We start from the raw sequence: 21,121 nt of genomic DNA on the forward strand, positions 1-21,121 counted from the left end.
GTGGGACCATATCGATGTAGGGGAATTGTTCCCAACTTGTTATTAATGGTTCTACAAAGGTTACCTGTGGTCACCATTATAATATAATGATCATATAATGGTTACTCCTGGTCAGCCATTAATGTCATGGTCATAAAATAGTTTCTTTTTGTCACCCGTTGATGCAATGATTATATAAGGGTTACCGTTGGTCACTAATTGATGTAATAGTCCTATAAGGGTTTCCTTTGGTCACCCAATGATGTGAATATCATATAAGGTTACCTCGGGTCACCCATTGATGTAAAGCCATAAAAGGTTTACTACGGGTCACCCAATGATGTAAATATCATATAAAGTTACTTCTGGTCACCCAATGATGTCAATGTAATGGCCATACAAAGGTCACCAATTGATATAAATGTCATTTAAGGGTCACCTTTGGTCACCCGTTGAGGGAATTGCCATATAAGGATTAATTACCTCTGGTCATCCTATGATGTAATGGCCATGCAAGGGTTACCTCTGGTTACCCGTTGATGTAAGGCCATGAAAAGCTTACGTCGGGTCACCCAACGATCTAAACATAATATAAGGTTATCTCTCAGCACCCAATGATGTAAATTTCATATAAGGGTTACCTCTGGTCACTCATTGATGTAATTGTCATAAAAGGGTTTAATTGGATCACCCATTACTGTAATACCATATATGGGTTACCTCTGGTCACCCAACGATGTAAATATAATATAAAGTTACATCTGGTCACCCATTGAAATAAATGTCATATAAGGTTACCTCCAGTCACCCAATGATGTTATGGTCGTACAAACGTTACCTCTGGTCACCCAATGATGTAAATATCATATAAGGGGTTCCTTTGGTTACCCAATGATGTAAATGTCATATAAGGGCTACCTCTGATCACCTTTTGATGTAATAGTCATACGAGGGCTACATCTGATCACCCATTGAAATAAATGTCATATAAGGGTTTCCTTTAGTTAACAAATGATGTAAATATATCATATAAGGTTACATCTGGTCACCCAATGATGTAAATGTCATATAAGGGTTACTTCTGGTCACCCATTGATGTAAATGTCATATAAGGGTTTCATCTGGTTACCCATTATCGTAATGCCATATAAGGGTTACCTCTGGTCACCCAATGATGTGAATATCATATAAGGCTACCTCTGGTCACCCAATGATGTAAATATCATATAAGGTTACCTCTGGCCCCGCCGTCACCAACATCACTCAACTCATTCCTCAGCCTCAACTCTGAGGTTTTCCCTCAAATACTTAACTTCACACTCAAGTCACCGTCACCACATAAATTTGAGGTTTCCTCAAGTGATAATCTTGAGGAAATCCTCAAATATTTAAGGTTAGCTTCATAGCAACCTTAAAATTTTCCTCAAGCATATTCAATATGGCAGGTAGACGTCGCAGACGACGTAGGTTTCTGAGATATCGGAATCGACCATCAAAAAGGGTTATTCGGGACCGACTGAACCCTTTAGAAGCCTACACGGACGATGAGCTTTTCGAGCGGTATAGATTTCGGCAGGCATCAGTCGTGTATCTACTGGACTTGATAGGCGGGGCTTTGATAGACAGCACAAAAAACAATGCCTTACCTCCGCTCTTGCAGCTGTTTGTATGCCTCAGGTTCTTTGCGACAGGCGCATACCACAAACTTATAGGTGATAGTATCAATGTTTCCGAGTCCACCGTCGGTAGATGCTGTAGATCGGTCACGGATGCCATCCTTAGAGTTCGACAACAATTCATTGTATTTCCCAGAGACGCACAAGCACGAAAAACTAAGCAAGAGTTCATCAAAATAGCCGGTATGTTGTCAGTCGTTCTGTTTTCTTTTCTACTTTCTTTTCAAAATTCAGGGAGGATAACTCGTGCTAAGGGGTCGTGCGTAAATTATTCGATTCTAAATATTACATAGTAGGGGTGTAATATTTGTATTCTAGGCTCTATTTATCATTTATAACCCAACCAATCACGCCTACAATGTTGGGTCTAGAGTCCATAGCTTGATAGAGGACCTCCTCAGCTTGGGTCAGTGGTGGCATTGGTGGACCTCCCCCTGTCTTGGGACGGCGTATTCCGTCAATCTTATCCTTGGCTATAAATCATATAGATAAATTATTATTATCATTATTAATATATTAAAATTTCTCCAAAAAAAAAAAAGTTATCAATTTGTATATTTACCTCTCTGTTTTACGTTGTCGTACTTTTTAGAAATTGATTCTGAGGTTCTTTCATTTCTAAATTGCCTATATGAATTAGAAAATAAATCTAATGTTAGATTATTTAAAATGAACAGCGCTAATTATCATCAAATATTTATGCAAAAATTGAAGGTACTTTTTAAAAAAATCTCATTTCATCTTTCAGTTTGTAATTTATATAAATCAATAAAATGATGGTGTATATTTATAGTGCAGACTGCCCAGTAGGGGCCCTGCTACACTAATCAATAAAAAGGGTGATGCCATGGTGAATTTTAAGCAGGCACCGATATTTTTAAGAGGGGGGGGGGCGGGGGTGACAAGCAAACAAATTAATTATAAAACATAAAAATAATTTTCAAACCCTTAAGAGGGGGTGACAACATTCACCCTTCACAACATGGGTTCATTTCATCAGTTTATCTTTACATTTTCATATCATTCATTACGTCTAGAAAAAAAAAAGGGGGGGCACCCAATTTGTCGTACTGTGCGTGTGAAAGTAACAGACACTGATAGATGTGAAAAAAGTAAATGGGATTGTCCCACATCCCCTGATTCTACTTGCTAATTACGAAAGAAGAGAGATGGACGTAGCGCATAGTGCTTCCTTTTAACCAGTCATAATGACACAGAACAAATTGAATAACACGATAAATTATTTTCCAAGATACGTAAATCGTGAAATGTGAATCATATAAAGTGTAAGTGTTAAGTTAGGCTGAACAATTAATCAAGTATTTGGTACAAAGAGGGTTTGAAGAATTTTAGAATTCAATAGAGTAAGAATACGGTAGGTGCTAATTTTGGTGTAGGAGTGAAATACACTAGGATAAATTTTGTGTATACACCTTCTAAGGGAGGCAATGCTGCGGAATCGTCTGATCATCAAAATAGCATCAGCAGCAAGGGGTAAGTGGAAGGCAGATATAGAATACTTACGAATTCAATGTGTCTGTTATAGACTGCCATGTCTCTTCTTTCAGTTTTACATGTTTCCCCTTCATCCCCGCCCCTTTCATTTTTCCAAATAACTTCTCTTCGTTCTTCAAAACTTCCTCGATCAACACGATCTCCTCCTCAGTGGACCAGTTAGCCCCCCGCTTCCTCTTTGCACTCGAAATCAAACTTAAAATATCTTTTTCAGCCATGTTTACAAAACACAAATGCAGACGAGAGAAATTTTATTACGTAAAATCATTACATAAAATATTCCGCGAAATCACCCGAAATTAATCGTGTACTTTCTCAACTGAGTTGAGTGTGAATTTTCAGCCTCAACTGAGGTACTCCTCAGACTGTTTGGTGACGGCGAATTGAGGAAAATCTCAGTTAAGGAAACCTCAAGGATTTGAGTTGAGGGTTGAGGTTGAGGAAAAGGAAATTTTGGTGACGGCGGGGCCAGGTCACACATTGATGTAAATGTCATATAAGGATTATCCCTGGTCACCCATTGATGTAATGGTCATACAAAGGTTACTTCTGGTCATCCATTGATATAAATGTCATGCAAGGGTTAGCTCTGGTCACTCATTCATGCAATGGTCATATAAGGGTGACTTATTGTTGTAATTGTCATGCAAGGGTTAGCTCTGGTCACCATTGAAAATATTGATAGAAAGGTGTCCTGAGGTAACCGTCATCCTAGTGTTACCCTTGTTTATAATACTATTTCTATTTGAAATACATAGCCACGTAACAGGTAGAGTGACCATATAACCCATCTTCTTCTATGTCCGAAATCCATACTTCCCGTTGTTTATTATACACATCTTACAGACACGCCTTAAATATGTCATATTTTCTATTTACAACAATTACAAAGTCAAAACCATAGCATAATATAGACAAATTACCCATGGACCATCTGAAGATAAACGTGGACAGCATCTACTTAGGTTTGGTGAAAATATGTCTAGTAGATAAGAAAATTTACAAACATATAGACAAATAATCAAAAAAGCTCATTTTATTCTTTAGCTCCGGTGAGCTTAACATTTCACCGTAACACTCTTGAAGCATCATCAGATATAATCAACCGTAACATAATTTTCATGTCTGAAATCAATCTGAATCAATAGGTGACTAGAGGTCACCCTCTATGTACAACACTGTCTTACAATTATCGGTAAACAAATTACAAATAAATACTTCAATTTCACTGCATTGTATTTATTATATAAGCTAGGTTTATATCACATTCTCGTATTTGGGAAAATCTGGGGGATGCAGATAACAGTGAATTATCATTTTCAAAATTATGACATGTAAATGATCAGTAATGACTTGCTCAATATTAATTTTTCTCGAGTAGTGTGCAATATACAGAATATGCATTGTACTTTCACATTGATGTTGGACTAATTTATTGCGTAGTAAAATGTGAAGAAAATAGGGTGACCCGGAGTTATACTAAAATGTGGTGACCCTGGGTCCTACTTGAGGGTACGAATTATCCATCTGCTACATGTATATGTGGCAGGAATTCAAAGCCTTTTTCTGCAAACCCTGTCATACCTTTTCCAGTTTCCTCTTTGGATTACAAACTTAAAACATCAGTAAACAGAGCTGGTAAAATAATTGATATCACAGTAAATTCAGCATGAAACTCTGAAATGCTTTGCGGCTAATGGGTCCAGAAGTCACCATATGAAAAGGATAAATTTAGACCTATGGTAACCTATACATATGCAATTATGGAAAATGGTCCCTAAAATAAAGATATTTATTCTATATCTTTGTCAGTTGAGTCTTCTAGACTGGGTTTTGTCTGTAAAATAAACACTCAATGATAGCATGAGACTGTATGTGATACATGTAGGTCATAGTTTTCAAAGTCAAAGCTTTCTTTTAAGCAATTCATACAATACCCTTTTCAGTTCTCCCTTTGGGACACAAACCTACAACATCAGTAAACAGAGTCAGTAACATTTTATATTACAAATATAGCATGAAACTCTAATATGCCAAGAGGCTTATGGGGCCCAGAGGTCATCCAATAACAATCAAAGACCAGACATTGGGGCACCTATTTGTTATACATTAATGGGACCAGAAAATATAAAGAATGCCTATACCTCTTTGTCAGTTGAATCTTTAACAGCGGTTTTTGTCTATAAAATAAACAACCAATGATAGCATGAGACTGTCGTGATACGTGTACATGTACGTCATGCTTTTATAAAGGAAGTCAAAACTCTTTTATGAAGAACATGTCATACCTTCGCCAGCTTTCTCTTTGGATAACAATCCTACAATATAATCAAATAGTCAGAATAATTAACATTAAAGAGGGCATATGTACATAAAAATTGTAAATGCTTAGAACCTAATGAGGACAGAGTTTAACGAATGACAAGCATAAATGGGGACCTAATGGAAGCTATACCTGATGCAGTAATGGAAAATAAATTGCTACCATTACCGGAAAGTTTGCAAAACTATTTTACATTGGAATGTATCTGTTTATCATATCATAAGACTGTAGTTGGTACATGTATGTTATATATGTGGTAGGTATTCAAATCTTTCCAAGCAAAATATGGCATAACTTAGTTTGATCTCTGGATTACAATCCATTATCATCAGTAAATATAGGTATACTGTCTATATCACACCAAATCTAGAAGGAAACCCTTACAGACTTACATGTAGAGGCTTAAGGGGCCCAGAGGTGACCCAATCAAAAGCTGACGCGAGGACACCGTTCAGTAATGGAAATATACAGAATACCTTCACATCTTTTTCAGATGTGTCTTGTTTACTGGGTTCTGTCTGTAAAATTAAAATTCAATGATAGCATAAGACTGTAAGTGACACTTGTATGTAGTAGTTTTCATAGAAAGTCAAAGCTTTTTATGTAAAACATGCTGTACCTTTTCCAGTTTTCCATTTTGATTACAATAGTACAACATCAGGGAAAAAACCTAGTATGATATTTGTATAACAGGGAATCTAGCATGGTACTCGTATATTATAAATTAGGCTTCTGATTAACATTACAACGTACATAATAATAACAGTTTTGCAACTTGAAATTTTATGTTAGTTTGCAATTTGTTGCAATATTTAAAATTCATAAAAGTAGTCTCACATTGAAATGCTCTACCTTGGCTGCAAGTTCATTACCTGATTCAAATTCCCTTTTCTGTCAAATGGACATGATTCAAATGAAATATTTCACACACTTTCTTTGCTTGAACATTTGAATATTAAAACTACTGCGAAGTACTATTCTTAGGAAAGGGGCGGGGGCTGTTCTTAGGAAGATTGGTAATAAATTTTGACAAAAGTTAGACAGTCAAAGTTAAACCATTGTGAACCTTTGGGAAGAAATTAACCCTATCAACATTTTTAATGAATCAAATTAGTGGATCAGTAGATCAAAATTTCCGTGAGATATAAGACTTATACTGACTATACTAAAATACTTGCAAAGTTCATGAAGGGGTACAACTGTAAATTTATATCTGTTCTCTGTTGTTGTTTGGTTTTTTTTTTTATAGTAAATCATATCTCCCCACACACACACATCTTCGTGCTACTAACAAGCCCCATCCACAAAACAATGAGATATCATACTATACTAAATGAAAATAAAACTTGCAATATTCATAAGGGGCACTACTGTAGAGTTATCTCTTTATTCTATAGTAAAATAAAATTGGTACAAAATCCTACCCCAAACACACCTCTACGAGCTACTTACAGACCTGATCTGACATATCAACCTACCTGTGCTCTTTTGTTTAAAAGACATTCTCTCTTTCCCGGTTTTCGTCTCTGCAGCAGAAAAAAGAAAGTACATTTACATTCTTATCTTCACTGGTAAAAGAGTTTCATAAGTGCTCATTAATACACACATTATGGAGAACTATTTTCGGGTTACCTCAGGTCCTAGTTGAGCATACGTTTTATCCGTCTGCTGTTCTTGGCACACTGATTTTGACTACGGATAGCTTCGTTTACCTGATCAGGATATAGGGCTCACGGCGGGTGTGACCGGTCGAGAGGGGAAGCTTACTCCTCCTAGGCAGCTGATTCCAACTCTGGTGTATCCAGGGGTCCTTGTTTACGCCACTATCTATTTTGTGTTGCTTGTAGGAGTTGTGAGATTGATCACTGTTCGTTATTTTCACCTTTAATTAGTAAATATATGTATACAGTCTCTTTATAAAATATTACAAGATATCTAGAGAAGATATAAACATTTATATCTCATAACTCTTAACTTCACATTTAACAGTTTATTTGCGTGTTTTAACTTAAGTGGATGAATTGATACGAGATGACGTCGAGGTAGGTAGACTGTCCTTGCGATTAACTGTTTTTAATTACAGCCCATAGGGCAAGCGAGAGCATAAAAATTAGCAGGTCAAATACATTTTACTACCCCAAATACTAGTTTACAATCATTATTTAAAATTTCGAGTTTTTACATTTTAATTGAATATTACAATTTCGATTGCAACTTCTAAATTCATGTCTCCATCCATATACTATGATTGATATACTATGAGTTGATTTTATTCCTCGTTAAAGGCACGACTGTAACCTGCGTAGGAATGGTTGTATCCAAATGAGGCTTGGCCACGGTGTTGCAGGAAACTGATGTACTGCAATGATGTTTTTTTTTTCCAGATAACAACCACAATGAACAATAGGCCAATGTGTTTTTTTAATAACAAACACAACATTGTATCTATGACAGTGAAATTTGTATTTACTTCACTTGACCGATTTTACAAATTTATCAATTCGCATTTAATTTTGATAACAGTATAAGTCAAACTTTATATTTAAAAATTTCAGAAATGGCTTAATCCTTTGAGATTAATTTTTCTTCTCGTTTGCGTCAATAGTTGAAATAGGCTAAGACTTAGGTTCACCTTTTTGACGTATTGGACTGTACTTCCGTGGGTCAGTTGACGTATTGGACTGTAATTCCGTGGGTCAGTTGATCAACATGACATAACCAAATAGCCATGATAATGCAAACTTTGATAAGTTATGAGAGTTTGACAATTTCATTGCATGATTTGATTAATGTCATATTATTGAAGAATCCAGACTTGTTTTCCCTGGAATTCAAAGAATATTTTACAACACTCTTTAAATATAACAAAATTAACAATGAAAGTAGTGTTGAAATTAATTTACAATCCAGTCATAAAAAAGAGAACAAATTCTAGAAATATTCACTGCCTTACAGTTACAGTCTGATTATAGCCACCCCCTTATTACAGTCGTTCTATCGGGTGACGGCGGAGGGGGGTGCTGTTAGGAACCGCAGTCATACATATTTTGACGACCTTGGTTAACTCTAAAATGATTTTTTAAATGAAAGATCAAATATATTTTTATACAATATTCCGTTTATATATTGATTACTCAAATTTCCCCTGTGTGATTAGATCTAGTCTATAATGAGGGGGGGGGGGGGTAAAGTCATAGAATTATAAGATCATTGATGACTCCATCACTAAGAATAATTCAAATTTCAGCACACGACATTAATGCAGAATATTCCGATCTACAGAGCAAATGTTTAACCCACCGTAAATATGTTCTGTAACAAAATCGTCATCTGTGAAGTCGAACTGAAGACTTGTGTTTCTGGCGCACAACGATTGTTGTCGCTGTTACATTTATTGACAATGAACCACTTGTTTTTAAAGCTTAATTTCTTGGGAAGTCTTCCTCGCCCCCTGATTGCACAACAAAAAACTTTAAACTCTCTCAAAAATGTTATGTACACCGGAAGTCAGCAAAGACCTGAACGAGCCTAGTGTCACCAATGTTAGAAACAGGGGAAAGAACTGAGAACTATTAGTCAGCAAAACAGTTTCATTTTATTGACCACAAACAGTTCACATATTGGCGCGGACCCTAAATAGCGCATATGTGTCCCTGGGTGTGTATGTATGTATGCATGCATGCATGCATGCATGTATGTATGTATGTATATATGTATGTATGTATGTATGTATGTATGCATGCATGTATGTATGTGTGTATGTATGTATGCATGTATATATGAATGTATGCATGTAGGTAGGTAGGTAGGTAGGCAGACAGGCAGGTAGGTAGGCAGGGAGGGAGGTAGGTAGGCAGGGAGGGAGGTAGGTAGGTAGGTAGGTAAGTATGTATGTATATATATTTCATATATTCATATATTCATATTATATATTCATATATTTTCATATATATATATATATATATATATATATATATATATATATATATATATATATATGTATGTTACACTGCTTCTAAAATTAGATGCATGTGATTCACTACGCTTTAAGTACAAATTACGTTACAATGATTTTAAATCGCATCTCTAAAAAGCAAAGATATCGGAACCTCTAAAACTAACATTGTGATCGACTAATGTTTCTCTAAAGTATAACGTTTTGGACTTTGCGAGTCTCTTACAGGAATGAATGGTGTACGTGAAAACCACATATGAATAGTTAAACTCACACAGGAACTTGCATTGTTTCATACTTGAGATACAGGTCAAAATGCAGACCATACTCAAGTTAAATAAACACAACACAGGAAATTTGGCTTGAACATAAATTGTAGCAGGTGCGACCTAATAGTCAGAGAACTAAAATCAAGTGTGATAATGTGATTATAAAAACAACACAAACAATACACAATTAATCCAGCTGTTCAAAATTGATACATTTGTCAATGACCATGAAATGTGAAGATAATGAAAAGTCATCAATCTCATAACTCCTATAAGCAATGCATAAAACCCCTATTGAAGTGCATTTATAAAAACCATAACATGAATGCATGACACTAAAGTTAATTTACATGCAGTTAACAAATTCTTTAAATGTGCCATCGTTACTCGATGTACAATTATCACGTCATCAGTTTACTTTCATGTTTCTCGGACATAGACAGCAGAATAACATTTCGTATTTCTTTCAATCTTATTAAATGACCGTATGGTTGCAAAAGAATTTATGAAATCCAGTGATATACGTATCTAAGTTATGGCTTCACATTTTTGTGTAGATTTTAACCTTGCAAATATATTAGACGGTTTTGTTCAGAACACTTCAGAGAACTTCAGCTAGACCGAGATCCTGAGAATTAGAAGGCCACTGGCTTTGCAGGGGCAAAGATTCGACTTAAAAGTGATGCATGCCAGGCCTAGATGTACATGTACCTCTTTGTTTGTTCAAAGTCTCGGAGTTACGGAATAATTGTGGTTTTCTATTGATACTATTTAAATGTGCTGGAATTTTTATTGTCATAGATAAAAATATTTTTCAATGTTACAATGTTTGTTTTCAAATCGCTCGTGTCAAGTTCAAACTGCGTGTTGATGATTCTAAATAAGAAGCGATTTTGTAAAAATTCCCAGCTTTCAATGCATGCCTGATGATGTTTGTAATCGGAGCGACGAGAAAACACAAGAATCGGTAATTCTATCTGTAATAATAGTTGTAATGGTCTATACCATACCACACATAATAAAAACACAGGAAACGGTAATTTTGTTTGTAATAAAGATTTACCTGGAATTTGCCTGACCTAGAGATCGGCTGTTGTGTATCTTTTTATGATATACACAGGGAACTTCTCAGGTTATCAAAAATCATGCTTAGTGTCTTGATTTGTGCAACAAAAACAAAAAAATTCTACCTACATGCATACCGCATTTCTATTTCCCGTAAACCTTCAAACTTGGTCATATTTATGTATTGCAGCTACATGTAACAGGTTTAGCCCATTTCTAAATCTGTGCTTTTTAAAACTTCTAATTAAACTGGTATATATCGTATATAAATAATTTCCTAAATATAATATTACCCGGTGTTTACGGGCACTTCCTGGTGTCCTGGTAGTTCGTGGTGTCGTGGGTGTAGTAGGTAAAATATCCATGTTTTGAGATAATGAATAAATCCAAGAAAATTTATGTACATGCACAACCAAATTAAGAATGATCAAGATACCCCTCAATATGGGCCGTCTGTAGGGTTTCTGTGAACGTAGTGTTTGTGTAACGATGGTATCCCAAACAGAGGCTGACACGAAATCTACACCCCTCCTCTCTCTCTCTTTGGGGTTTCTGTGGACGTAATGTTTGTGTAATGATGATATCCCAAACAGTAGCTGACACATAGCTAGTCTACTCCTCTCTCTCTCTCTCTCTCTCTCTCTCTCTCTCTCTCTCTCTTACTCTAAATCATTGACCAAATGAGTAATTATTGTCATAAGATGCAACACTATTGCCATGCCATATTATTTCATCTATCTTTATTATTGCTACAGTTTTACACATTTCTCTCTCTTTATAATTATAAAAGCGTAATAAATTATAAACAGCTCAATAACTCTCTCTCTCTCTCTCTCTCTCTCTCTCTCTCTCTCTCTCTCTCTCTTTATAAATATAAAGCCGTGATAAATTATAAATAGAAATATCTCTTCTTTTTTTTACTACTCTAACAGTTCTCAATAACTTATTTGTTTTGTTTTTTTGCTATTGTTTGATTTCTGATTGTGTAATTTATAATCCATGTGGTATACCAAGTCAATGCTATCAAAACTCAGGTATACCGGAGCTTTCCTCGAGATCTAAAGACTGTCGGTCATCATTAGCAGTGATTGTATCAAAACATCTTTCTCAGGTAGCTGTAGACCACATTTTTTGATAACAATAACAGGTACTGACCTACAGGTATTCCTTAGATTTTGAGGAAGCCCTGTGTTCTAGAGTTTTGATTGCATTGACCTGTCCACAACTGCTATTTTCTCGTAAATCCATTGTTTTTAAAAAGACCCCTGAGCTACATGATTATATATATATATATATATATATATATATATATATATATATATATATATATATATATTTGATAAGACGTGTAAAAAGCCCTACCTAATTCACGTATTATTTTTAGCAATTGTTTTTTATTTTGATATCGCCATGTTTACTTCGTTCGATAGACGCGTGGATTATAAGCAAAATATTCACATCAAGGCATAATTTTTTTAAAATATATAAATGAAGAACATGAGTAATCAATTGAATGACTGTAAATTATAAATAATGCAAATAAACAAAATGTTAACGCAATGTAGATGCGTGTACATGCATGTCAGTATGTACGGTATGCAGTAGGTTATATCAATAAATTCCATTCGTCGTTTTCTTGTTGAACAGTTTTAATGTAAAGGAATACTATGCAAGGTGAAGATAACGAACAGTGATCAATCTCATAACTCCTACAAGCAATACAAAATAGATAGTTGGGCACTGGTATCAAACGAAGTTAAATAATAACAGGTTTCTTCACAATCAACTGATCGGCGAGAGATGCGATTGTCGCATATGACGTCACGGTATCACGTGACCCGCTTTCTCATTAGCAGAAATTTCGATATCAGGAAGTCGATTTGAGTCGATTAAAATGTTAAATTAAACGTCATTTTGCTTTAAAAACTGGGATATCATTTTTTATATGTATTGTGATAAAAGTTACTTCAGTTTCTAAATAATTCACGAACGTGGGACATGTCCTTTAAACTCACACAGGAACTCGCATTGTTTCATAATTGAGATACAGGTCAAAATGCAGACCATACTCAAGTTAAATAAACACAACACAGGAAATTTGGCTTGAACATAAATTGTAGCAGGTGCGACCTAATAGTCAGAGAACTAAAATCAAGTGTGATAATGTGATTATAAAAACAACACAAACAATACACAATTAATCCAGCTGTTCAAAATTGATACATTTGTCAATGACCATGAAATGTGAAGATAATGAAAAGTCATCAATCTCATAACTCCTATAAGCAATGCATAAAACCCCTATTGAAGTGCATTTATAAAAACCATAACATGAATGCATGACATTAAAGTTAATTTACATGCAGTTAACAAATTCTTTAAATGTGCCATCGTTACTCGATGTACAATTATCACGTCATCAGTTTACTTTCATGTTTCTCGGACATAGACAGCAGAATAACATTTCGTATTTCTTTCAATCTTATTAAATGACCGTATGGTTGCAAAAGAATTTATGAAATCCAGTGATATACGTATCTAAGTTATGGCTTCACATTTTTGTGTAGATTTTAACCTTGCAAATATTTTTCGCTCACTGTGTTTTTGTACCCGCACACACACAATGGAATTTCCGATATAATGTGTACACGTTTCCGCAGTCTGACCAAGATCTTTTACCCAATTAACTATTTAGTAAAACCGTCACAACCAAGCCTCGTGAAAGGTACCATGACATGTGATAAATGTTATTTTACAACTGTATTCAGGATACATGACTCAGATCTAAATGTAATTGTTGGGCGATTGTTTTTGGTCTCCACCAATTTGAACAAAAATGAAAAAGTAAAAAAGATTTTTAATTGTGCAACATAAATTAAAATCGAATTATTACATTGCTTAGATATTTTATTGAAAGTAGATATCAACGGCAAACTAACAACTCAACTATATGACAAACGGGATGATTTCAACCTCTCCATTGTAACCCTCACATATTTATGTAGCAATAATTCATCATCACTTGTATATGGTGTTTATATCTCTCAAATGATTCAATACGCAAGGGCTTGCTTTGCATATGGTCAGTTTTTAAATCGAAGCAGGCTACTGCCAAACAAGCTGAAGGTGCAAGGGCTTCAAACAGTCTCGTTTACAATCAGTATTTCACAAAATTTTATGGTCGTTATAACGATCTAGTTTGCAATTACAGCCTATCATTGAGTCCAATGCTTTCTGACGTATGTATTAGTTAGACAGTTATGGTACACTGATTTTGACTACGGATAACTCCATTAACCTGACCAGGATAAGGGCTCAAAGGAGGTGTGACCGGTCGACAGTGTATGCTTACTTTTCCTAGTCACCAGATTCCACCTCTGGTATATCTAGGATTCCGTCTCTGCTGTTTTGTATTGCTTATTTCGGATTTCAAACATTTCGGTTGAGCATCACTGAAGAGACATTATTTGTCGAAATGCGCATCTCGTGCATCAGAATTGGTACCGTATAAGTTTTACATTATAGGAGTTATGAGATCGATCACTGCTCGTTATCTTCGCCTTTCATTGCAATGGGACAGTAGTTTTGAGAATTTGATTTGGAGACATAGAAAGAAACACTGTTATTTATTAGAATGGGTGTTCTGCGTAATATGACTGAAAAGTATGATGACTGTGCTCTCTATAGTCCGTGATGGTGAACCTTATATGTAAGAGAAATATGTGTTGTATATGTAAATCTACATGTACGTCTATTTCAACATGCGAAAGGAACACACACACACACCTACACACACACACACACACACACACACACATATATATATATATATATATATATATATATGTGTGTGTGTGTGTGTGTGTGATTAGAAAACATAGTTTTAATATGGAATTCCTGAGTAGTCCCATGCTCTTTAAACTAACGTATGAACTTTGTAAATTACCATTTGCTTTACTCGTTTTAGATCTCACTGACATTGAGCAACTATGGCTATAACACTGTACGCAAAATTGTTGAACAATCGCAAATTACAATCAGCTGTTTCCGTAATGATGGATAGCTCATGATATACAATTAACAATGATAGCTTTCATTCATATGTCGATTTGATATATCCCTGTGAGCTGGAAATAAAGGACACCACAGAGTCGTCCACTTCTGCTTCATACTTAGATATTTTATTGAAAGTAGACATTAACGGCAACCTAACAACTCAACTGTATGACAAACGGGATGATTTCAGCTTCTCCATCGTCAACTTCCCACATTTATGTAGCAATATTCCATTATCACCTGCATATGGTGTTTATATATCTCAACTGATTCGATATGCAAGAGCTTGTTCTGGGTATAGTCAGTTTTTAAATCGAGGTAAGCTACTGACAAACAAGTTGATGGTACAGGGATTTCAACAGTCTCGATTGAAGTCAGCATTTCGCAAATTCTATGGTCGTTATAATGATCTAGTTCGTCAATACAATCTCGCATTGGGACAAATGCTGTCTGACGTGTTTCATACCGATTGTTAAGCCGTTCTTGGCACACTGATTTTGACTGCGAATAACTCCGTTTACCTGATCAGGATATGGGGCTCACGGCGGGTGTGACCGGTCAACAGGGGATGCTTACTCCTCCTAGGCACCTGATCGCACCTCTGGTGTGTCCAGGGGTCCGTGTTTGCCCAACTATCTATTTTGTATTGCTTGTAGGAGTTATGAGATTGATCACTGTTCGTTATCTTCACCTTACATGTACAAAAACGACGAAAAACACTACAGCCTTCTTTAACATCAAACAAGTGCCTCTGTTTCTACATACATCTCCTGAAATTCCGGATCCTTGACTTCTGTATTGAATTCTTATGTGTACCCTTCTTTTGGTTGCTGATCATTAGTGGTCGCTACGCCTTCGTGTTCTGTTCCTCTCCACTCATCACAGCTACCAGTACATTAAGCAATTTAACCCAAGAAGATTTCATGAGGGCCGTGCATTCGTCTTCTAGTGTTTCATCTAGCCAATCCGGTACAATTTCCGTCACCCACTGTAATGTAAAGTAATATTTTTATTTGAAGACGACTCTCTTCGAATAAATAATCTACTCTGATTAACATTCATGTACATTTTTGCTAATTTACTTTGAACAATCGTCAACCATTACCCTGGACTTACCTTAAATTCCCTAGAACCAACGCCGCGTTCAATATGGCTGATCGATGTCTTCTTGACTAATTCCACCAGCAGTTCTGCGTCCTCTAGGTTGTCCACGTAGGAGGCCAGTGCGTACATAACAGACATCGCATGCGCAGGGTTTTTTGGATGTTTACCGACTTCCTCCAAAGAGCTACCTCTGAACTGTGGGAACGTTTCGATGGCCGATGAATAAAGTGCGAATAATCTGGCAAAATAAAGGGAAACATTCTCAGAACAAATATATATATATATATATATATATATATATATATATATATATATATAAACAGGAACATCGGTTAAGGTAATTCCACCTCTCTAGAATTATAGGTTCAAACTTATATTTGATTGTTAATTCTTCAAGTCATATATCTTAGTAACAAATAAAAATGATAAAGTAAGTTTTTTTTATTATTTTTTTATCAATTAGCACATATATACCTGTTATCAACCTCAGAAAATTGCAATTTTCCTTTAACAGCATTATCAAAATCTAACAAAAACTGGTTAAAAGGATATAATAGTATTAAAAACGATTTCATGAAACTGTTTCTTTAAAAAAAATATACAAAATGTTTGTGATAAGTATAGGAAATCTATCACATAATGAATTTCATAAATAATTTAATGAAAACAGTGTTATTGCCCTTGGATTCAATATTTTGAAACATATTGAAAGATTTGATTATTCATATGTTTGCCCAACTATCTATTTTGTATTGCTTGTAGGAGTTATGATATTGATCACTGTTCGTTATCTTCACCTTGCATATATCTTAGACTTTCAAATATTGTATCGCTAAGAAGATTTTTTTACAATAACTATTGAAAAAGACTCCAACAAAATTTTTGTTCATTGACGTTGCGAAATCTTATAACGTCACAGGAGGGTGGAACTACGTTAATAGAGTAGAGTAAATCGGGGTTCTCCATTACGAATGTGTCATGTAGGCGTACCTTACAAAAAGCTTGACTCCACTTTCCTTCCTGTGCTCTTTGCGGTACAGCATGCTCCAACTATCTTCAACAGCAATCATTTCTTCTTCCTTTAATCCCGTATCCGGGTCCTTTGTATTGTTGTTTTCAGTCATTTTTTAAATCTTTCAATAAAAGAAAATGAGATATCATTAATGGTACCTTCACATTCACGGATTTTATTTTACGGATCCTAATTACGTATTCCATAAATCCGTAAAAGTAGACGGATTGTTACGATTTAAACACTTTAAAGAGCTATTCAAGAACGTTTTAAGAATATTTACGAGTATTTACCTGCCATTTACGGTTTATTACGAGTTCCTGCAAAGCATTTACGGCACACATTTACGATTTCTTCCGAATGAACACGGATAAATACGAGCAATTTACGACATTTTACGAGCTTTTTAGGGATGGTTACGAGTATATTACAGAAATTTACGATTTAGCTTAGCTTTTACGTGTAAATCACAACCTGTTAACGTGTTGATAACGTGCTGTTACGAATAGTTAGGAATTAGTTACGATTGTTTACGTTTTTGACTCAAAAGTGTTCGCAATTGGCTTTGTATCATCATTCGACAACTGACACTACTTGTAACAGCATGTATTTATATTATATGCAAGATGTGTAACGCCTTTGATGTCTTGATAAGAACTGAAAGAAACTGTCCGATTTGTCGTCTTTTATACCTTTCCTTAATCGTAAAGTTTAAGTAGTACTCGTAGAGTAATCGTGTCTATACGAAAAGTGCTCGTAATGACTCTGAACAATCCATAAAGCGATTGTAACCCGACGTGAATGAAATAGTAAATATCACTTAATTATGAACAATTTTCTCAAATTGCAGAGATGAACTCAATCAAAATTCCCATGACAATTGAGTCTTACTCTCTGTTTTGTAATGCTTATAGGAGTTCTGAAATTCGTTATCTTCACATTTCATTTAACCATCGAGCTTGTATCTCTGCTGGTGGACATTCTGTCCCCGAGAATATTTGTCGCTCGATATATGTTCCTTCATGAATATACACAATAACGATATAATACTGGCTGACACGTGGCACAGTATAAAAAGGTGTCAATCTGTGGAGTCTGCAAGGGGCACAGGCTCCAACAGTTTGGTTGGCGTCCCACGGATTATCCTTCGGAATATCTAAGATTTGTCGTATGTACAATCAGATAATCATCACCTTTGGTACAGAAATCAAAATTCATACACCCAAATTAAAAATTGGCATGTTTCTGAAAGAGATATTTTGATGATCGATTCCTTTTCAGATCCCATTTGCTCGATCTTAAAATGTTCCGTAAAAAAATGTAAACCCTGTGACATACATGTACTGATCACTAGAAATTCATTTAGTAGTATTCTCACTGGACGTTGTTTCTGTAACAAAACTTTTGATAATTTGACTTGTAAATCTTCTAACGTTGTCTACGCTATTGAGTGTAATCAATGTGGCTTAATTTATGTGGGAGAAACTAAGGGTTCAATTAATAAAAGAATGTCGTGACACAGATTTCAAATAGATAATGGTGGTAACCAACTTCTGTATAAGCAGTTTAACTCACCGGACTACTCCATACTGTCCAGGATTTGGGGAAAACAATTACCATCACACATATAGTCTCTCATTTAGAACCCCTGTATTTCATACGGATGCAATGATAATGTATACGATGTGGGAAATTTGACTAGTCCACAAGGAAATAACGTGAATGTGATGATAAACGCAGTCATGGACATCGTCCATATATAAGATTTCACGTTTGATTCTCTTTTACCTTACATCAACAGACAACTCTACTCTGTTCCATTGAGAGTTTTACACACACACACATATATATATATGGGAAGTCATTGTGGCCGAGTGGACTTACGCACTGGTTTGACAATCTTGCTGGGCGGTGGGTGCCGTACCTCGCTGGTTCGACCCCGGGCTAGGGCGAAAATTTTCACTACCTAGTTGTGATTATTTAGTGCTTTATATATATATATATATATACTAGCTATTGTGGAGGTAAGTTTTCAACTGAAGGGATGGTTGTCAAGTAAGGACATTTACATTAATATAAGCCTGTTATGGAGTATGTATGTACCGTTCAAGTTCAGTATTTCCTTTACAAATGACGTTTTTATGCAGTAACTTGACCCCCTTTTTGACTTTTTATAGTATATGTAATACCTACAGTAGTCTGTTATGGCATTATAGTTTATTATCAACTAGCAGTGCCTCACAACAACACGCAGTCCTTGTATAGGATAGTCGCACCCAATAGTTTGAAATCTAAGAATAGTATTGTAGTCGAGTTAGGTGTCCGTAAATAGACGGGTCATGCGTAGTGAACCACGACTTTGCGCACGAGTGGTTTTCCCGCACTGAGACACTCATTCGATGTCAAACCATGTAACAGTTCAGACGTATTGACTTTTTAGCTCACCTGAGCTGAAAGCTCAAGTGAGCTTTTCTGATCACCCGTATTCCGGCGTCCGTCCGTCCGTCTGTCCGTCTGTAAACTTTTCCCATTTTCAACTTCTTCTCAACAACCACTGGGCCAATTTCAACCAAAGTTGGCACAAAACATTCTTAGGTAAAGGGGATTCTAAATTGTTAAAATAAAGGGCCAGGCCACCTTCCAAGGGGAGATAATCAAGAAAAGGTAAAAATAGGGTAGGGTCATTAAAAAATCTTCTTCTCAAGAACCACTGGACCAGAAAAGATGAAATTTACATGAAAGCTTCCTGATATAGTGCAGATTCTAAATTGTTAAAATCATGGCTCCCGGGGGTCGGATGGGGCCACAATAGGGGATCAAAGTTTTACATACAAATATATAGGGAAAATCTTTAAAAATCTTCTTCTCAAGAACCACTGAGCCAGAAAAGCTGAGATTTATATGAAAGCTTCCTTATATAATGCAGATTCTAAATTGTTAAAATCATGGCCCCCTGGGGAAGGATGGGGCCACAATAAATTTACACTAAATTACAGACGGAAGACTATATTTTTTTAATAATATTTTATTTTAATCGTTATTTCTTATAATTCTTCAATAAGAATAATTTACAGAATTTCCGTAACTTTGTTATCCGTGACTAAAAAAGATCGTCCGTGACTTTAAAATCGTCCGTGAATCCGTGACTTTAAAAAATCGTCCGTGACTTTTTGTTTATCCAATAGATGTTTTGCACACTCTAACGTCATGCTTGGTCAAAAGGTCATAGGGGAAAAAATCTTACATCCGGGTCCTTTGTCAATGTGAAACGGCGAACGACGACGGCTGCTCACCAACATTTTACTGGTGAGACATAGTTTGTTTAAGCATGTAAGATGATAAAAATATAACATTCGTAAAAAATACAATTTAAAGTTACCACTAAAAGTTGCTGATTAGAATGTTTCATTCACATTTGTTTAATTTGAGCTGGTGAAGTATAGGTTGTGTATGTCTGCTCGCGCTCGTTACTTTCACTTTCGAATTAATTAGCTCTCTAAAATTAACCCAGTGAAGTAGTACATTGCATAGAGAAGTGATAACAGTTCAATAATTTTATTGACAATGTGTCCGTGATTTTATGTGTTTACGGATATAATGTGTTTCTAGATTTTAATTTTATTGATCCGTAAAATCTGTTAAAAACGGAATGTCAATTTCATATCTTTATCTGTAAAACTTTATCACAGTGCAATGTCAAATTCGATTTCGTCCGCTGTTCAAATAAGCATTGCAAATATAATGCATTCTCCAGAACAAAATATTACTGTTCACTTTATGAATTCAGATGTTCAGAATACAATGACAAGTCAGTAGACATAATACACTTTTTCTAATTCACGGAAAATTGTTATCCGTGCAAAATGAGTCCGTGATTTGTATTATTTATCAAATCACAGACAGATTTTTTTTTCAGTCACGGATACCATAATTTACGGAATATATATGAAATAACGATACAGTACTTGTAATATGAAAGAAATATAGTCTTCCGTCTGTAAATTTCACATGTTTATAATGTGATGAAGGAATCGGAGACCTATTACATACAAATCACGGACAGATTTTTCTTCCCAGTCACGGATAACAAAGTTTACGGATATTCTGTAAATTGAAGAATTTATATGAAATAATGATAAAATACTTGTATTACATGTAAATATATAA

At 35.4% G+C, this 21,121-nt stretch overlaps 2 protein-coding genes across 2 annotated transcripts; both read right to left on the reverse strand.

Moving 5' to 3' along the window:
* Positions 1-1,238: 1,238 nt before the first annotated feature.
* Positions 1,239-3,636, reverse strand: LOC125655897 (uncharacterized). Its single transcript, XM_056144094.1, has 3 exons — positions 3,180-3,636; positions 2,218-2,282; positions 1,239-2,128 (listed from the first exon to the last, which is right to left on the reverse strand). Exons 1-3 carry the CDS (start codon positions 3,386-3,388, stop codon positions 1,977-1,979), a joined length of 426 nt encoding a protein of 141 aa, XP_056000069.1. The 5' UTR covers positions 3,389-3,636; the 3' UTR covers positions 1,239-1,976.
* A 12,049-nt stretch (positions 3,637-15,685) lies between these two features.
* LOC125656166 (globin-like) lies at positions 15,686-17,066 on the reverse strand. The gene is made up of 3 exons (XM_048886760.2): positions 16,933-17,066; positions 15,955-16,180; positions 15,686-15,826 (listed from the first exon to the last, which is right to left on the reverse strand). The coding sequence occupies exons 1-3, from the start codon at positions 17,064-17,066 to the stop codon at positions 15,686-15,688; spliced, it is 501 nt and encodes a 166-aa protein (XP_048742717.2).
* Between the last annotated feature and the right edge of the window lie 4,055 nt (positions 17,067-21,121).

This window comes from Ostrea edulis, chromosome 7 (genome assembly GCF_947568905.1).
Source record: "Ostrea edulis chromosome 7, xbOstEdul1.1, whole genome shotgun sequence".
Classification (NCBI taxonomy): Eukaryota; Metazoa; Mollusca; class Bivalvia; order Ostreida; family Ostreidae; genus Ostrea; species Ostrea edulis.

Excerpts from the sequence above, each read along its gene's own strand:
- LOC125655897 (XM_056144094.1), bottom strand. The coding sequence starts at position 3,388 with ATGGCTGAAAAAGATATTTTAAGTTTGATTTCGAGTGCAAAGAGGAAG. Across the intron at positions 2,283-3,179 it reads ATAACAGACACATTGAATTC|GCAATTTAGAAATGAAAGAA; the intron begins GTAAGTATTCTA and ends TAATTCATATAG. Across the intron at positions 2,129-2,217 it reads CGACAACGTAAAACAGAGAG|CCAAGGATAAGATTGACGGA; the intron begins GTAAATATACAA and ends TATGATTTATAG.
- LOC125656166 (XM_048886760.2), bottom strand. The coding sequence starts at position 17,066 with ATGACTGAAAACAACAATACAAAGGACCCGGATACGGGATTAAAGGAA. Across the intron at positions 16,181-16,932 it reads GGAGTCAAGCTTTTTGTAAG|ATTATTCGCACTTTATTCAT; the intron begins GTACGCCTACAT and ends TTATTTTGCCAG. Across the intron at positions 15,827-15,954 it reads TTGGTTCTAGGGAATTTAAG|TGGGTGACGGAAATTGTACC; the intron begins GTAAGTCCAGGG and ends TTTACATTACAG.